This window comes from Dasypus novemcinctus, chromosome 29, assembly GCF_030445035.2.
Source record: "Dasypus novemcinctus isolate mDasNov1 chromosome 29, mDasNov1.1.hap2, whole genome shotgun sequence".
Lineage (NCBI taxonomy): Eukaryota > Metazoa > Chordata > Mammalia > Cingulata > Dasypodidae > Dasypus > Dasypus novemcinctus.
The window spans coordinates 28,524,357-28,545,021 of record NC_080701.1 but is presented as its reverse complement, the minus strand read 5'-3'; the positions used below and the strand labels follow the sequence as shown (position 1 = coordinate 28,545,021).

The 20,665-nt window shown below is 39.7% G+C and overlaps 1 protein-coding gene across 5 annotated transcripts in view; it reads right to left on the bottom strand.

Annotated features, from left to right (window-relative positions):
* Positions 1-20,665, bottom strand: part of PSD3 (pleckstrin and Sec7 domain containing 3) — a 483,258-nt gene that overhangs the window by 50,836 nt on the left and 411,757 nt on the right. For all 5 annotated transcript variants that reach the window (XM_058290063.2, XM_058290064.2, XM_058290067.2 and 2 more), the window contains one exon: positions 4,610-4,680. In XM_058290063.2, the coding sequence (XP_058146046.1) occupies positions 4,610-4,680 (71 nt within the window). The remainder of the gene's footprint in view (positions 1-4,609; positions 4,681-20,665) is intronic.

Genomic DNA, 20,665 nt, shown 5'->3' with positions numbered 1-20,665 from the left:
TGCATGTGGGTGTAGGAAAGGGCAGCAGTGAACCCAAACTTGAAAAGTTTGAAATTCCTTTGAGGAAAGAGAGCTGCTTTTTGTAGCACTGGGCAGTTTATAGCACGACCCCATTTCTTTCATTTTCATGATGCATTTATTGTTTGGAACATTTTAACTTTTCATCATTTTTCTATTGCTTGCCCCCTTATAGGAGGTATAATCCCAGTAGAAACACTGCTTACCATTCTTTGAACATGACACATTCACTCACATCTGTTGTTTTTATTCTCTTTGGGCCAAAATGCATTACCTTGCCTTGGCTGCCTGGCAGACTTCATGCTCGTCCTTCATGCATCAGTTTAAGGTATGCTAATTACTCAGGAAGCGTCTCTAACTTTTGCAGGCAGGTCTGGATGGGCCTCTTTGGTGTGCTTTTTTAATGCTCTACTCGTTTATTCCATTGTTTCTGCATGTTCAGTTTCACCGTTTCTTCCCCTATTTTGCAGGCCGATGTGGGAGGGCCTGTGTCTTAGGCATCTTTGGAAACCTAGCATTTGGCTTAGTACCTGACAGACGATGAACTCTAAACAAATACGCGAGGAGACGGTGGGAGGTGGTTATGTTCATCAGTAGAAAAAAAGTTCTTAATCTTAATCTCTCTCTGCGGGTGTGAAGCCATTATAAATAGGGTCTTTTGAGGATGGAATTTTTAGTTCAGGGGCCATCCTAATTAGGATGGCTCCTAATCCTATTTCTGCAGGCCTTAAAGAGAAGACCAGAGAGAGAAAAAGCTAGGGGAAGAGCCGGAAACGGGAAGTGAACCCGGGAGAAAGGAGAAGACGCCGCCATTGTGCACGGCCAAGTGAAGGAAAAGCCCCAGACCTGAAGATCCCGGGCCACCCGCCCCAGAGCTCCACAGTCTCCAGGGAAAAAGCACTGGACTTTGGACTTCTCCTAGCCTCAAAAGCATGACCCAGTACATTTCCATTGGTTAAGCCAACCCATTTCATGGAATCTGTGATTGCAGCCAGGAAACTAAGGCAGAGATCAACCTTCACCTGTAGAACTATCACCTTGCCATCACAAAACTGACTTCTTTCTAGCGTCTGCAGTCATGCGCTGACAGACGAGGGCTGTGGGATTAAGGATTCGTCAGCAGTGGGACACGGTCGGCCTCGGTTGGACGTACCCATTCCCAGTACTGGCCATCCAACACTATGATCCCAGGGATAATCCAATGAGTGAAAAGGCTAAGTCTACATGACTGCAGTTTCTGGTGGGCAGCTCAGATTCTCACAAGTCACTCTGAAGCCAAGTTCTGCACAGTAGCAGCCGCAGAAAGAACCACTGTTCACTTCACAGTGCTTGGCATTTTCAGATGTAGATGCCCAAAGGGTCTTCCTATTTGTATGCTCTATGTGCCATTTTGTTTTCGAATTTGACAAAAACAAAATTAATTATCACAGAAAGATAATTAAAGCCCGGGATAGATATAGCCAAATAAAGGCCCTGACCTGCTAAGATTAAGCGCCCACTGACTAATGAGCTCCTCTAGGATCTGTGTGGGGCTTCTGGGAATAGATATTGACTGATTACCGTGTTAAGATTCTCAAGCATTTAATCACATTCTTTCAGCCTCTCCCTTTAGAGAGAGCATTAATATAACAAGAAGGAGAGAGTAGGGATTGGTAACAAAACAAGGCTGCCCTTTTCTTGGTTTACTCTCATGCTCAAAAGATATTTTGCAGTCATGCTGGCATTTTTTATCGACTCAAATGAAATATCAACCTGATAGATAATTCACAGCTCTCCTTGACACCCTCCCACACAAATGTATAACTTCTTAGTGCCAGGCTTTTCTCTTTAAAAGAGGAATGCCGCCTAACTTTCTCCAAACATACATTTGCCATACCCTACAGGTACCATCAGTCGGGAGATGCAATCCAATTTTGGAGCCCTAATCTAAACTGATGTGATGCTTCAACATTTACAAAGGCATCAGTCCCTTGTCAATATTTAGCCCCTTCTCTTCTATATCAAGATGAGTCAAACTCATACCAATACCCTTCTCTGAGGGTGAGGAAAATGAGACAGGAAAAGCTGGTGACTTGGTAACAGAATCTCTCTTTGTGTCCACTGCTGTCAAACGTTGAATGCACAAGTGCTTTTCTCCTCCTTCCAGGCCCACCCTGGGATGGAGTGGGTGGAAACCCTGTGGTAAGGTATCCAAGGAAATGAAAGGCAGTGGCACCCTTCATAGAGATTTGAGAGAAAGAAAAAGTGAGCTAAGAGAATGGGATTTATGCTGGGGAAACAGCTGCAATATGTGAAATTTAATTTCCGAAGGCTGCTCCCTGCAGACACAAAACTAGGAGAAAGGACCCGTGTGGGCCGAACATGCACACACATGCTGCTTTGACTTACACAGTAGACTCTGGGCTGACTCCTGTGGGAGACAAAGACAACACAAGACAGCTGGCCGCCCAAGCGCTTCGCACAACTAATGTCCTAATAGCCACATCAGCATTCCTCTCCGTTACGCTCCTCAGAGCAATGGGCAAGTTTTAGCAGGTTGCCACAAATCATATTCTTTGTGATTTTTAGGTTTCGGCTAACTCCATATAGGTCTCTCGGCAAAGGTTATTTGCCCATGTTCGAAGCACTGGCCCAAGGTGAAACAGCTCCTGCCCTATATTCCTTACCCAATCTATTCCAAACAGGTCTGTGTTAGATAGGGTACTTCCCGATCTAGACAACTGAAAAAAGTACAAATCAATCACAAAAAAGAATCATAAAAATGTTCATTATAAAGTTGCTCTGGTTATATTTTGATAAAGGATATTGAGAGAGCAGTCAAAGTTCTTTTAATAATGATCTCCTTGGACACTTAATGCATAGGATATTATTATAACATTTTGGCAGGCTTGAAATGAAATTAAACATCAATTTATTTTTCTTCCCAATGGCGACATACATTCCAAAGCAGTTTGTTATCTCAGCAGGGGCAAGTCCAGGTGCCCGCACACAGGAGTTGCTATCTGATCAAATACTTGAGATATGATATCAAGGGGAAGCACAAATATGGAAAGGCAGCTGTGGAAAGCACCCAAAGTCTGTAAGTTGATCTGCTTTGTGGACTGAATTAAAAAAAAAAAAAAAAAAAAACTTAAAATGAATGATACCCTTTACCCATATAGCAATCATTCAAATGCAGTGAGAAGAGGCTGTGGTGAGACAGATATTGTCACCCACTGCTGCAGGGATTGTAAATTCAAAAATATGTTTCAGGAACTTTAAGTGGCTCCCACCCTGTAAACCTATGAGATTCCCAGGAATCCATCTTAAGGAAATGTGTAATATGTGCACAAATACATAAGTGCCATTATTCATAACTGAAAAACTTTAAAGAGGATACATATAAAAGGGGGGAAAGATTAAATTATAGTAAATCTATTTAATATGAATATTTTACAGGAATTTAAAAATGAATGCTTTTATAAATCCTATTAGGCAACAGGGTAGGAAAAAGTCATAATAATATACCAGTGACAATTTCACTGTTGTCAGATACCAGATCATCTGTGGAAAAAAAAAATGCTTTTGACAAATTTCAGTAACATGATCAAGTTTTCATGATAATAAGCGGAGTGAAGAAAATAAGATGTCCAAAGTATTTTACAGGGGGAGCAGGTGTGGCTCCGAGGTTGAGTGCCTGCTTTCCATACACAAGGTCGGGTTCAAGTCCCGGTACCTTGAGGACTGTTGGGGGGAAAAAAACAACCAGAAACCAATGAGGAATAAATGTTTTAAAAATTATATGATTTCAAATATATTAAAAATCATTTCCTACCCATCACACTGAGGGCAGTATTAATCCTGCCCTGCCTCCCATCAGCCAGGTTCCATGCCCTTCCTTCAGCACGTTGGCTGGACACCTGCTGGGCTTGGGAAAGTGCTGTACCTCTCCTTCCAGGCGCACACACCTTTTCTATCTATCCACAGGGAGCCAAGGGGCAGAAGCTCCCAGGACTACCCTTCAAAGCATCAGAACTGTGTCCCTAACAAATTTCCAGGTTGCAGTATGGGAAGAAATTACCCTTACGGAGATAATGTGGAATAAATTTGCCTTGTTAAGTACAAATGCTTCAAACAAATCTTCAGGTTGCAGTAGGGGAAGAAATTACCCTAACAGAGGTAATCTGGAATAAATTTGCATTGCTAAGTACAAATGCTTCAGGATTTGAATGGAACACATGTGTCCAGGTGTCTAAAGAAGACAACCAAATAATAATACCTAAATGAAGGCTACAGCTAATCTTCAGTATAAACATCCACTGAAAAGACACTGCCACACATTTGTACCTGCAGACTATATGAGTCTAACTTAGCAAATTAAGTCCATGAGAAGTATTGAATCTAATCTGCCCATCTATTTCTCTGATCGTATACACATATATCCAAACAATTTTTTTCACTGAAAAAAAAAACCTAAAAGAGAATTAAACACCAACAAAGCAGTCGTTTAGGTGTTTGATGTGGCCTCTTTGTATATGAATATTTCCTTGGGTGCCTTGCTTATTTATCATATCAGAAAGTTTTGTGGGCTTATTTATTCATTCATTTTTACCTTTTGCAAGTAAAGAACTGTTCCCTTCAGCACAGCATAAAAGGTTTTCCATCCTCGCTTTCCTCTTGGAGCTAGAAAAGAGAAAAATAAGGAAAATTTTGTTTGACAGAAATTAGCATTTTAGAAAGAGAATCTGAATAATCAACATGGTGATTATGTTGCAAGGTTCCTGGTTTCTCACTTACCCAAAGAACAAAAAATTAAAACTAAAATTTCCTTGAGTCTTAGTGTGTGCCGGGCATTGTCTAAAAATGCTTTCCATGTGTTATCTCATTTAATCACAATATTCCTGATGATTACTACCCCTTATTTACCAAACTGAAGCACAAAGAAATTTAAAAATCTGCTCATGGCCAACACACAGAGCTGGGATTTGGACCCAGGTGGTATATGGCTCTAGATTCTGCTCTCTAATAGAGATGATACTACAACTGGGAAAGCAAAAGAAGGATATTGGAAAGACACATTAATCAAAGAAAAAGCTTAAAAGGCCAGAGCCTTTCTGGCTTCATCAAAGGTTTCTAGGAATCATAAAAAGTCTCAGAGTAAGAAAGGATTTCATAATAGTAAATTGAAAAAGCCACACTCAGCATTTCCTCCATAGCCCCTCTCAACTGGATTATAACTGTAATTATTATTCCTCTCATGGCAAACTGCACACCTCTGCTACTGATCTTGTGGCACTGGCATGTAATTTATTTGCCTAGATGGCTCTTTCGCTGGAGTGAATTACCTGAGGACAAATATCCTTGATCTTAATACTTCACAGAACCTAGTAAGGTGCTAGGCAGATGTGATGTCAGGCATTCTCACAAAAATTCTCTGAATGAATTGATTCTTTCACAAGTCTTCCTATTCCTTTTATTTACTTTTTTAATGTATAATATATAATTTCTCTATTCACTTACATAAACTCCGAAAGACTGTCCTAGAGCAAAAGCACAGATTAGCAAAACAGTTGACAATTTGCTCTTAATCTGAATACATTTAAAGTCTGTAATTGAAGACACAAGGATTCCTAGGTTTGCTCAACTATGTGAATAGCCACCCTATGGGACTCAGGGGTTCCTGCCAACACCATACAGAGATCTCCACCTGGCAAAAAAGGACTCGAGACATCTGCTCGGCCGCTTTCCAGGGGAAATTAAAACCAAACCAAACCAAACCAAACCAAACCATCCCTTCTGTCTCCATCAGATGAGGCTTAAAAGTGAGTACTCCAAAATAAACAACCGAAAAAAAGTACACAATCATCTCCTTTATAAAGAAAAAAAAAAAGTGGCTAATATAAAAAGAGAACTATATATAAAACATATAACAGATGCTCCTGCATTGTTCAATAGATGTCAAATTCTGCTACCTTCTGCATGAGAACAGGGCTTACAGGAAGGGGGGCACAGGCTGAAGGGAGTTGTTGCAGAGATGGATCAGAAGCAGCACGGTTGTGCGGGGAGGCAGGCCACACTAGAAAGCAGAGCAGCTCGCTCCTAATCCCTTCTGGACCTCCGCTTGTCTTAAACCTGTCCTTCACCTGCCAGCTCCTACCTGGGTAGCCTCTGAGAAGTCACTCAGCCACTCAGGACTTCAGTGTGAATGATTCACTGGACTTAAGACAAAACTCCCTAAGGCTGGAAGGGAGCTTGGAGAACGTCCTCTTGCTTTTTTCAGGAGTGATGAGGTCTTAGTGGTGAATGGCTTTCTTCAGTCTTCAACTCATTTAATGGTATCTTGAGAATCTCCCGTTGAAGATCTACTTTTCAAGGTTCCCATTACTATGAATTCATGGAGATGTTCACAAAAACTTTTAACATCTCTTTCTCATTATCACACTCTCCAAATGAAATGTGATCTTAAAAAGCCACCCATCAGCGACTAACACTGTCAGCAGCATTAAGTCTCTACTGTACTTTCTTATCTCCCGCAGAAGTGTAAAACTTCATCTTATAATTTAATTGCTTAAGCCTTGAATGAAATGAACTTCCAACAAGATAACTTAGAAGGAAATGTAAAATAGTATCTAGCCAGTGTGCTGGAAAAGCTTGCTCTAATTGCTTTTACAAACATGACTGCCTTTAACCCATTCAACAAAGCCAAGAGTAAAGTACTATTATTATTTACAATTTACAGATGGGACAGGGTGACCTTAAACAAGTGGACTTCAGGGTAGAAAGGGACCATCATGGACTAGAGTGGACTGGGAAGGCTCTCTAGGGGCAGACTCAACTGCTCTGATCTTCAAACCACACGCACAGAGCGGCTGGGACTGCTGCACCCTGGGGAGTCTCAATGGGCTAGACACCCATGAACAAAGACCACGGTTCCTCATGATGACGACAGCAGAAGGAGTTAAAATGGATTTCACAGTATACGTGTGATCAAGTACATGAGCTTGCGGAAAGAGTGTATTTTCATAATGGACATGATTGGAGGAATGAATGAAAAACTTATTGATTAGAAACCCAACTTGAAAGGCTTTCATTCCAAGGGTAGTGGGGAGTTTGGAAGGTAGAAGAAGTGTTTTAACAAGTATTTGGGTTTCTACTGTGAGAATGTGTTTATTGAACTTGATCCACAAAAATTATTTATGCACTAGATGCTGCTTCCATGGTATGTTTTAAAATGTATACTTAAAGTACAAAGAAAACCAATAGCTTTACCTTTTCTTGAAAACAAGGACTTTGGAGTGCTTTAATTACCTGTCTCCAACCTTACATGACATAGGTAACTATTGTTTTAGCTCTTTTTAAATACTTCTGAAATAGACATCATTTTGCTCTAAACTGTTACATTTTCATTTATCCTCATGTGTACCCTTCACTTACTATCGCCCTTTAGTCATCACTTCTTCATCCTGTACCTCAGGTTGTTCTTCAGTGGTCATTTTCAACTACTTTTTAAAAATATATATAACATACATTTTTACTGAAAAAAAACTTAGATTATATAAATGTTACATAAAAAATACGGGGGATTCCCATATGCCCCACTCCTTACCCCTCCCACATTTTCCCACCTTAACAACATCCTTCACTAGTGTGGTACATTTGTTACAATGGATGAACACATTTTGGAGCACTGCCACTAAGCATGGATTATAGTTTATACTGTAGTTTTACACTCTCTCCTGCACAATTTTCTAAGTTATGAGAAGATATATAATGGCCTATATCTGTCATTGCAATGTCATTCAGGACAATTCCCAAGACCCAAAAATGCCCCCATATTACAACCATTTTTCCCTGAACCTCCCCTTAGAACCTCCAATTTCAAAAGCAAAGGTTCGTAAGGACAGTCATCATCATCACTATTAAGGGCTCATCCATGGTCCTTCCTCCTTCACAAGTCACTGACCTTGTACCAGAGGGATTCCTGCTGTTCCACTAGAGGATGTGGCAGAGCTCCCCAGGAAGGGAACTCCATATTCTTTTGATTATTGTGTGGCTCTCCACCCACTGTGACAATGCCCCACGAACACTTGGACACATTCATGCGCCTTATAAGTATGCCCCAGCTGAACCTCCTCCCATGCATCCCCCATCTCTGACACCTCATGCCAATGATCCATCCCTGCTGCAGTTGTAACCCCTCTGTGATGCAAAACTTCAAAACGGAAGCCAACGAAATCACTGAATACAATTAATAGGAAAATAAAATAATAATGATAGTTTAAAAAAAAACAAAATACAAAAAAAATTTTAAATTGAAATAGAAAATTAAAAAAAATTGGACACTCTATCTTTCATCATTGTAAGATCTGTTGCCTTGTATGGACTGACATTTTCTTCCACTTACTCCCCCAGTTTCTTAATTTTTTCATTTTGTCTTCAAAGAAGATTTATGTTACAGAAAAGTCAAGTACAGAATATAGGTGATTCCCATATATACAACATCCTCCCCTTTTAATACCATTTTACTTGTGGATGGTACATTTGTTACAATTGATGTAGAAATACTGAATCATTGCTATTAACCATGGTCAATAATTTATATTATGGTTTGCATTTTGGACTGTACACTTCCATAGATTCTGATGAAATTTAACATGGTCTGTATCCATCATTGCAAGATCATGTGGAACAATCACATCACCCCCAAAATGCCCCACAGTCCACAGTAAATCCTTTTCTATTTTTTTTTAATTAAGTGGCTTTTTCATTAAAATTTCTACGTTGATCATTACTTTTTCTTGGCACTCTTTAGATATCTCATTAGCTTTGGCTCCCATTGTTGGGATGTCTACCCTGAGTCTAAATGTAGGTCTAAATATGGGCTTCTTTTCATTTATCCAGCCTGGTATTATCCTTGGGCTTCCCGAGTATCATTTCCAAAAACGTGTAGCTATTGTGTTTTTTAAATATTGTCTGTCCTCCACTGTCAACACTATTGTCATCTTCTGGTACCGCATTCGGATTTCTCACTGCATTCCATGCCTGTGTCAACCTATCTTTTATCTTCTCCATCTCTTTGTCCCTCTGTGCCAAATGCTATATAATTTTATCTCCAGGATTCCTTGACAACCCAGATCCAAAGACACCCTGAGGGTTTGGCAGCTCCAGAGTTAGCTTACCTCCCTTAGATTTGTACTCATGCTTTATTCCTGGTTTCACTGTATTTCCCTTTCATATTTTCCCTTCCTAAGGAGAAGCTTTATTCGAAAGGATTGTTGCAAGGGGAGGGAAGAGGGATCTTGCAATTTAGCAAGCGGCTCTTCTTTAATTTTTACAAGCTCATCCATTCATTTAAAAGATGTGTAAAAATATTTTATCATTTTTAGATATTGCCAAAAATAGATTCTATAGCTCTTATTTTTTATTTTTTTAAAATTATTTATTTTTTAAAATTACATAAAAAAAATATGAGGTCCCATTCAACCCCACCACCACCACCCCCCACTCCCCCCACAGCAACACTCTCTCCCATCCTCGTGACACATCCATTGCACCTGGTAAGTACATCTCTGAGCATCACTGCACCCCATAGTCAATGGTCCACATCATAGCGCACACTCTCCCACGTTCCACTCTTATTTTTTAAAAGAATTTATTCACAAGCTTTGTAATTTAGGAAGAATTCATTTGGAGAAGGTACAGGAGATGCTGGGGGAAGGGACAGGGAAAGAAAACTAGAACCAGGGAAACCAGGAAAGAGGCTATTACAATAGCCCAGATGAGGGAGAACTTCAGAACAAGGACAGATAGAGGCACACAATAAAGTACAATCAAGATGTGGAAGGAAAAAGGAAGGCACTGAGCACCCACCCTCCAGGGCTCTGGGTGCTGGGCTTGCACTGTTCATGCAAGTTCTTATTTAAACCACACAGCCCTTTTGGATAGGTACTATCACCTCTATTTCACAAAGTCTCCATTATTCACTACATTTGCAGTTCAGAGGGATAGTGCTCCGCTGCTGAGATGGCTACGCCTCTAAGGATCTCAAAGCTACTGCGTGGGGCAATTCAGATGAGCACACAGGCTCTAAAGTTATGTCAAGTAGGGACTCTCCAGGTGATAATCCTTTGCCATGGGCACTTGCTATCCTGTGAGGTAAGGAGAAGAAAAGGACAGAGGGATAGAGAAAGGAGAAGAGGAGACAGGAAGCGAATGCAAGGCAGGTGCTTTCTCTAATCTCACATAACCCCAGGACCTGCAAAGGCAACCTTTGGTTATGGCTACAGATTTCAGAATTGAGGCTCAATCCCTAGGTCTGCCCTGTGAGGTGTTACTAGCCCAACATTTCTAATAATAATAATAGCAATAGTAATTACAGTAATAATAATAGAAGTAGTTAAGATTTACTGAGCACATACTGTTTCCAGCACTGTTCCAAGACCTGGTGTGTATTAAATACTCAAGCACTTCAACTCTATGGGGGGAAAAAGGGGTGCTGCTTTTATAATCGTCACATTATGTACATGGGAGAATGAGACCACACTTGACCTATAGCACTTGTTTTCTCACAGCATTGGCCACTTTTACTCTGGTTTATATGTAGGGGAAGAGCAGTTAAAGCAGGCTCAGGATCCAACCCCTTAGATAACTCTGAGATATAGGAATGATACTCAAAATATTTAAGAGCTGATTCAGCAGGGGTCCTGACCTACCAGAAAAATAAAACCAGCCCCCTCCCAAGGGACACTGCAGGAAACAGTCTATACAACTGTACCACACGTGGCTGCTTCCTACCCACTGCAGGTTAAAATAAATGAACAAAGTCAGCGAGCCTCCGTGACTGTTATTCTGCATTAAATATTATCTAAAGACTCTTTTCCCCAGGAATGAAAATGAATTCTACCTTCAGGCTTAAGCACACATATATACTCTCTCTCTATATATATATATTATATGTATATATATATTTATGTTTTTTGCAAAAGGAAGAAAAATTGGTGATTGCTCTAAAGATGGAAGATATTGGAACTATTATTAAATCTTCACTCTTACAACCAGTTCTTATTATTGTCCCACCTTTATGATACAATTAAATTATATCTCCCTAAAAGTTTTGCTTAAATCATAATCTCTAGACCCTCAGAATGTGACCTTACTTGGAAATAACGCTGTTAGAGACGGAATTTGGCTAATTAAAATGAGATCACCCTGGCATAGAGGGGACTTTTAATCCAATAGGCCTGGTGTCCTTGTAAGAGGAGGAAATTGACGACAGGCAGAGGGAAGAGTGCCAGGGACTGCCACAAGCCACGGCCAGAAGCCAGGAGGGGGGCATGGAACTGATGCTCTCCTGCAGCTCTTAAGGGGAACGTGGTCCTGCTGACACTTTGTCTTCAGACTTGCAGTCTCCAAAACTGTGAAACCATCAACTTCTGCAGATTTAGGCCACCGGGTTTGAGGCACTTCATTATAGCAGCCTTAGGCAACTAAGACACTTTATTACACATGTGAGGATAGCTTCTTGAAAAAATTATAAAGCACAAAGAACAGATTTTGGCTTCAATTATTACCACTGATCGTTGTAAAATAAACGCATATCTGGGAATGAAAGGGCCGACTGTCTCACTGCTTTCATAAAGGGGAAGATGTAAAAAATTCTGTTGTCTTGCTTGTTTCATAAAGGTGAAGATATAAACTATTCCTCAACAATAAAATATCCAGTAAAGAGTAAATACATGCCATAAACTAAGATTATTTTTCAGTCCACCATGCAAAAGTTTTTATTTACATGCTATACTATCCACCTTTAAATTTTCTCTACAAAACTGGGAACAGTTCTGTTTAAATTTTTTGTATTTATTCACAGGGCAGAGAACTTTCTCCTATATCAATATCTCGAACCTGCCTTTGGCCACTCCTCACTCTCTGGGTTCTCTGACTCTGATCATCTACTTTTTCCTCTTCTGCATGTTTAACATCAGAAAGACATAGTAGAGATTACGCAATAAATGTACCTTGAGTATTGGGGGAAAAAAGTGCCGTAGTATGCACAGTGCTTATTATTTCTTTTAACAAACAAATCTTTCCTGTCTGTCGGCTTGAAATCATCTTCCACCGCCCCATGTAAAAATCACAAAAAATACCTTACTTTCCCCTAAAGAGTAGAGAAGGTCTGTAAAGCATATCTCCTGGGGAATATCTAATGAGAAAGAATTCTTGAGCCATGGCCTCAAGGGAAATTTAGGGAACTGTGGGGATGTGTTAGTTCTGTGCAACACATCTTCAATTTCCTTATGTTAATGGAGAAAGATATTTAAAATATAATGCCAGTCCAATGAGGGCATTCCAAAATAAGTCCAATGTCTTGCTGAACTCGGAAGCAAAGATGTGCTCAGCCAAAGTTCCCCTGTGCTAGTATAATTAGGGCACATCTATATTAGATCTGCAAAAGACATTTTTGAAGTTGCTTAAAAAGTAATGATATCTGAACACTGGGCAAAAATTCTTAAAGTATCTATCCTGTAGGGTGAAGAGATATGTTACTGTGTTTAGAAGTATACTCTTAATTTCTACATTACCCAGGTAGTTGCAGATACATCTCAGATGGGGTGGGGAGTGAGGTTTTCTTTTCTACTGGTTTGCAAAAGAATTTAATAAATTCAGAGATGACAGAGTCACAGATTATAAAGTGGAGCTAAGTAGTTTTTGTATAGTTATCCTTCACTGTCACAACGTCACAGACCCCACTGTAAAAAGTACTAGGAAATCTTCATGCATACAGCAGTTCAGGCATGTTGAGATGACTGCCTGGAGCAACCAATGTTGTGCTTAACAGACGTGACCAATGGGTTGGCTTTTACGATGGGGATTTATTGCCTGCAAGCTTACGGTCCTGAGGCTTTGAAGTGTCCAAATCAACGCCATTGGGTGATGCTCTCTCCCTGAAACTGACCCAAGGAGGCAGCTGCTAGTCTTTCCCTTCTCTTCCAGGTTGCGTTGCTTGCAGCTTCTTGCTCTTGTGGCTCTGTGTTCTTGTGGCTTTTTCTCTGTGTCTCTCTCTGTGTTCATCCCCTTTATAAAGGTCTCCAGCAAGAGGAGTAAGACCCACCCTGGGTCACGCCCTACTAAAGTAACCTCATCCAAAGAAGATCCCACCTACAACAGGCTTACACCCACAGGAATGGATTAGCTCCAAGGAAATGACTTTCGGAGGACCACGCAGCTCTAAACTGCCATAATTTCTAAATCATTTATCCTTTACACATTTTGGGCAATTTACACCTTAAAAAAATAAGTAAATCCCAATATTTCTCTTTAAGATGAAGAACTATTAAATGTCGTCAACGCTTTTATAAAAGGAAAAACTAGGGCAGCCTTAAAGGAACCAGAAGGACACCTGTATCTATTGTTTTCCCCAGGAAAATATTTCCTTCCTTTATATAAGAATAGTTTTATATTACTGATAGAGATTAGAATATGGAACAAAAGAGAGGAAGAAAGCATATCCTATCCAAAGTGTATCCTGGAGGGCTGATATTTACTCTTCATATGGACTGTTCCTTTATTTGGCCTTCAAAATGCTTACCATAAACCCGCCCTCCTGGAATGGTAGGAAGTGCCCTGGACTGGGAGCTAGGAAACGTGGATTTATTCACACTCAGTTTGCTGACAGGTTTCTCTGATTTTAGACGATGTTTCCTGGCCTCTTTGGTTACAAATCTATAAAAAGAAGATGCTACACCCTACCATAATTACTTTACAAGGTTCTTTAGTTATTCGAGGCATACACAAGAGATTATTAGGGTATAGTCCTCTCCCTAATGAGGCCTCGTATAGAGGAAGTCACATTAACGACACGTAATACAGTGTGATCAGTGCTGCACTAGCTGTATAAACCAAATGGCAGCATGGCACTAACCTAAGGGTCACAGTGAGGTTTCTAGGTGGTAACCAGGGAGGAAAGCGATTAATCCTGCTAATGGGCAGGATTTACAAGTTGGAAAAGACTCTCAATGAGGATTTAGTCTTAAGCAGGACTTGGAAGGGGGAAAAATACGAGTATTTTTTTCTTTTTTCTTTTTTAATTTGAAATACTTTCAAGCTGACAGGAAAGTGACAAAATAATACAAACCCCGCACAGAGAATGCCAACACACTTCCAGCCCTCTCCTCGGATACCCAGACTCAACAACTTCAACATTTTGCTGCATTTGCCGTATCATTTTATCTATCCGTCCATCTATCAATGTATTTATGGATCCATTTCCTGAACCCTTGAGTATAGGCTGTCTCCATCATGCTTCTTGAACACTTGATACTGCCACGTACCTTCCCTGAGACAATGAGGCTCACTTATGAAACCACTTTAAGTGCAGTTACCAAGGTCAAGAAATGGAACATTGAGAAAAAGCTTACAGTTCTTATTCCAATTTTTTCATGTGTCCCAATAATGTCCCTTTGAGCCTTTTCTTCTCCCTTGTTAGACCACATCCAGGGTCACATTTTGCCTTTAATTGTTATTGTCTTTTTAGTTGCTCTTTCTTTTTTAAATGGTGGGAACCATATACACAACATAAACTTTCCCATCTCAGCCACTCCCAAGCATTCCATTCAATGTAATTAAACACATCCACAATATTGCAGTACTTCCACTACCTTCCATTACTAAAACTTTCCCATCTCCCCAAACAGAAATCCTATACCCATTATGCATAACGCCCTATTCCCCTGCTCCTGCCCCTGGTAACCTGTTCTCTACTTACCATCTCTATGAGTCTAGAAAGTCTCTTGTATTTTCTTTGTAGTTACCATGGAGCTTAAGTGTCACATCCTAAATCTATAACAACCTTGTTCTGATACTAACTTAATGTCAATGCTATATGCAAACTGTGATCCTATATCCCTCCATCCCCCCACCTCTATGTACTTCATCATGGATTACATGTTGATATACATGAGTCCAAAACTACTGATTTATCATTACATTTTATGCACTTGCTTTTTTGGTCCCATGGGAAGTAAAAAACAGAGTTACAAATCAAAAACACAACAGTACTGGCATTCATATTTGCCTATATCTTTACCCTTATTGGAGAGCTTTATTTCTTCATATGGCTTCAGTCTATTGTCTGTTGTCTTTTCCTTTCAGCCTGCAGGGTTCCCTTCAGTAGCTCTTGTAGGACTTGCCTAGTGGCGAACTCCCTCAGCTTTTTTTGAGGAATGTAAAAGACTCCCTCATTTCTGAAAGATAGTTTGCCTGGATATAGAATTCTTGGGTGGTGATTTTTGCTTTCAACACTTTACATATATCATCCCATTGTGCTCTTGCTTCCATGGTTTATGATGAGAAATTGGCACCTAACTTTTATTGAGGATCCCTTGTACATGACTTGTTGCTTCTTACTACCAGCTTTTAGAATTCTAACTTTGGCATTCAACAGTTTATAATATTCTGTGGCATATGTCTACTTGGGTATGCCCTGTTTGGAGTTCGTTGAACATCTTGCATATGTATATTCATGTTTCCCATTTAATTTGGGAAGATTCTAACTATTATTGCTTAGACTATTCTCTCTTCTTCTGAGACTTCCACAAAGCATATATTGGTATACTTGATGGTGCCCCCCTGTTTCCTCAGACTGTTCATTTTTCTTCATTCTTTCTGCTCCTAAACCAGAAAGATGTCTACTGTCTTATCATCAAGCTCTTTGATTCTTTCTTCTGCCAGGTCCCTGTGGAACCCCTCTAGGGAATTTTATATTTCTGTTACTATGGCCTTTACCTCTGTTTGGTTCTTTTTCATAGTTTCTATCACTACTGACATTCTTGTTGTGTTCATCTATCATTTTCCTGATTTCTTTTAGTTCTTTGTCCATATTTTCCTTTAGCATTTTCATCATATTTAGGACCATTTTTAAAAGTCTTTGGTTTGTACCAGGGCTGCTCCTCCTCATTGATTTTTTCTAATGCTTTAATCTTCTTTTTTGTCTCGGCCCTCACTTCCTGTTCTTTGCTTGTTTTGTTATCTTTTGATGAAACCTGGGCATTTTAATACTTTAAGGTATTATCACTGGAATTTGCAGCTTCTGTTCCTTAAGCGTCTATCAAGTTAGCATTATGACTGAGTTTACTTGATTTTCAGGAACAAAAAAATAAAAAAAGAAGGAAAAACAGAAAAGATCTTTCTCAGTCTTTGTAGATGGACCTGTGTAATAGCTCCAGTCCAAAGCACAGGGGCCTTCCTGACCTCCGCTTGGGCTTGTACATATGGCCTTAGGAATTCCTCTGCTGATAGCTTTCTGAAAGGCCTCTCCTCCCTAGGAAATTTTCCTCACAGCCCCAGGCACTGCACTGTTTGCCGGAGAGCCAGCAATCCCTTGCTCCAGGCAAGACGTGAGGGCTGGTTCTGGGAGCTGCCTTCTACACTTTAGGCAAGTTCTACAAAGGCAAATCCCTTCAGGTCACCAGCAGGCAGAATGGGGTAGACCTACGAGTTTCCCCATATGTGCACTAGGGTTACTTGGCTCCCTCTGGAACGGGGACCAGGGTTCTGCACAGGGAGAACGGGCCACCTCTGTGCCGAGCCTAGGAGGGATAGGGGGATGCCAGCCAGGGCGCCAGGACAGTCTACTGTTTTTAAGTAACCTTTTTCTTGATTTGGTGCTTGCCGTGTTACTTCAGTTCTCAAACTGTTTTCTGAGCCCCGAGAAAGACGTTTCTGCTAGTTCTTGCTGGTTATTCAAAGCTTCTGTGGGAGAAGAGAACCCTGAAGCACTTTACTCTGCCATCGTAAATGGGTACTTTCTAAAGGCTATTTCAGAAGATTTTCTTTTGACCGTCACCTTCTTTATAATATATGGGGCTAAGACAATCAAAATACGGGTTCCAATTATTGGAGTCTCAAACATTGCGATTACTATAGCACCCTTTATCAGTGACACCTTTGGACAAAAGACAATATAGTATTTTGGTCCTTTCTATACACTTTGGGATCAGAGAGCCTAGTTTCAAATCCTGGCTTCATCTGAGTGACCTTGGGCAAGTCACTTAGCCTTTTAATTCCTTCCTCTGAAAAATGAGAATAATGCAGTACCTACCTCCTAGGGTTATTCAGGAAATTGAGTTAATATATGTGATGCCTTCAGAAGTGTGTCTGTGTTTTAAAGGATACTGTCTGCTAAAAGTTAATGCACCTAATTCCCATGCTGAAACACAAATACATTTTTTTATACTTCATTCATGTATTCAGAACTGTTTTTCAAAGTAGGTATTTTGAGAATAAGAAATCCACCTACATTATTAATGGATTTTTAACAGAAAAAGGATACTCAGCACATAACATTCACCCTTAATTTAACTGGGGAAGGGGTGGACTGCCGCACATTTATTAACAGTATTTATTTTTTCCTTTTAGTCCTAGGCCTTGGCGATACCAAACACAAACCCAAACAATAAAAGTAAACAATGCAAGAAGGGACAAAAGCTGACGGAGAAATTTTTACCCTAGTGAAAAGGTACAAAGATGTCCAAATCTAACTCACAAAAACTTTCCCCACTCTAGTGGGAGATGGTTTCACTGGTAGCCATTACGAGAATTATGGGAAGAATTTCAATGGCTTGTGCTGAGGTAAGAAAAAAGAGCAAAGAATAATAAAGACATTTATATTTAGTTAAGGGTTATAGGAAATGTATGAAAGCAACAATAAACACAAAGATGACTGAATATATAACTTTTTTTTTCAGGAAAATCACAAACAACAGTTATTATATACATTAAAAAAAGATCTTGACAAATGAACTACAGCCTCACATTCTCCCTGGCTAGAATGCACTTCTACAATATGCCATTGACTTCCCCCTCACTTCAATTAGAGGTTGGTTTCTGTTCCAATGCACCTCCTGCAGGAAATCTTTTCTATTCACTCTATGCAATAGAGCACCTGCCCCCACCACACTCCCTGACCACCTGCTTCCTTTTATCTCTCCTACATTTGGCTTTATTTTTCTTTGGATCCTTTATTCTCTAGTTCCTCCCATAGAACGTAATCTCCAAATATTTTGGTTTGCTGCTGTGTTCATAGAGAAAATTACAAGTACCCAAAAAATGATCTTAAAAAAAAAAAAAAAATCAGATGCCCTAAATATACATACATGGAGATGATATAACTCAACAACCATTGAGAATTAAAAAAAAGTTTTCTCTATCAATTAGGTATAACACGTTAGAACACTCAGATTGCTTAAAGAGAAAAGGGGAGGCGGGGTAACAGATTATTCTAATAAGAATGTGTTGGTTATGAAAATAATATATTAGTAATTGCCCAGGCTTACAAGGAACAAATATAGCTTGACAAAATTACCAGAGGTTTTCAGGGGCTAATTTAAGAATGAATATCTGCCTGGACGGTGTTTTAGTTTCCTAGGTGCTAAAACAAATACCGTACAATAGATTGGATTAAGCAACATGAATGGCTCATGGTTTTGAGACCGGCAGAAGTCCAAAATCAAGTCACCAGTAAAGCAACGCTCTCTCCCTGAAGACTGATTGTCTAGGGCTGGCTACGGCAATCCTTGGCCCTTGGCTTTCCTGACGTATGGCAATGCACATGGCGGTGCCTTCTCCTTTCTCTTCTGGGTCCCATTGACTTCCAGCTCCTTACTTCCTGCGGCTTCTCTCTCTGTGTCTAACTTCCTTTGCTTATAAAGACACCAGCCCTACTGGGTTGAGGCCCACCCTCCTTCAGTTTGGGGTCCCCTTAACTAATACCATCTCCGTAGATCCTCTTCACAGATGGGTCCACACCCATAGGACCAGGGGTGGGGGCCTTTTGTGGAGGACATGATTCAATCCCAAACAAGAAGCGTTAGAAAAGTAATGCCATCTCAGAATTTTTATAAAGTGGGCCTGACAAAAGGAAGATGCTGAAGAGCATGCTGTTTTTCATGACTATCTTAAAGATGGACACAGCCAAAACGTTACTGAACTTCAAAAGCTCATCTTCAAAGGGTAAGGGCGCTGCATTCCACACAGTGGATCCTGGGGACTTTTTTCATAATTTCTTATGTAATTTATGGAGTTCTTCATAAAATTATAAAGCGCAAAGTGCTAAAAAAGCAGTAAGATTTAATCATTCCAGTCTATCTGAAAAGTGCGTGTCACAGCTGAATCAGACAAGCAGGTGCATGGAGTGACCCTACATTAGGTTTCTTCACCTTCACAAGCACCATCTGACCCAGGGAATGTCACTGTCAAAGACCCTGCTGAGCACACATTTCTACAAATAGCAATTCAAATAAGCTATTTTAATTGTAAAACAGCCCACAGCCCACTGACACTTTCGGAAATGCCCCTGGGCCAAGCTGCTCCAGGTCAATAAAAAGAATTCTGAGTGGCGAGGATGAGCAGCCCCCAGAGGAACGTGACAGGCCTGACAGCACCCCTGCTTTTCCTGCACTAAGTAACACCAGGAGAAACTTCCAGCTCCTCCTTCTGGCATATAGTTGCTGACCCTCACACTGTGGCCAGGACTGCCTTCCTGCTCACACAGACACGCTATAAATCAGCCCAGCTACCAGGGAGTGCATCTTAAGTGATGCCATTCTATGTTTAATTCTTAGCTTTTTTTCCAGCTCAGGCCAAACATCTTCCATTTCTCAGTCCTCCAGGGTTTTTAAATGCTTTCCACCATTTTGTAAAAGAACAGCAGAGAGTGCATTGCCAAGAGCACTGCAATATTTCTCACCTGTAACCAAGGTAATTACTATTTTAAAAAATAGTATAATAACAGCAACAAAAAAGTGCTACCATCGAGAGTGACAAATGTTCCACACCAGTGCAAGGTATTGGTGGGGCAGTGCACAGGAATCCTATACTTTATGCATGATTGTTTTGTAAACTCACAACTTCTCTAATTAAAAAATATAATAAGGCATTGCAACAAGCATTCTTTCCACAAATTACTAAGTGCTGTTAATTTAACATAAAATCATTTATGATTTTTGTCAACTAACCAAATCTCCAAACCATCTCTAATTTATTTACTGTAAAAACTGTACTACAAGACCATTAATAGAATTTTTAAAAGAAAGGAAAAACAACCAATCTTACCATAAGATACTTTTTTTCTACTGGTAAACATGCTATGATAAATGTTTCATATCTTTTGCTACTTGTCATTATTTTATAAACATGTTTCTGTATTTTTAGACTATTTCATTAATGACTTAAATATTCCATTGCATTAAATGTCAGTACTATGTTTAAAATAACATAAATATCACTTTTTTCCTGATAACAAAAGTTATGTTGGTTTGGTGGCAAAAACGAGTAAATAAAAAAACACAGGAAAATAAGAAAAAAATATTAAGTCACGAATCTAGCATTGAAGACAATCACTATCAATATTTTATCATATAATCTTAGAAACTTTTTACTATGCACACATTTGCAACACAAATTGGGATATTATCCATACTGCTTTTTAAACTTTTCTGCTTACATGTCATATTTTTCATGTTAGAAAATAATAATCAAAACCACATTTTCAAAATGACTGCAAATGAAGGTATTGTATTATTCTACCATATTTTATCTAATGAAATTTTTATCAGCTGTTAAGCTGTTTCCAAGATGATGATGATGATGATGATGATGATAATGATATTCAGTA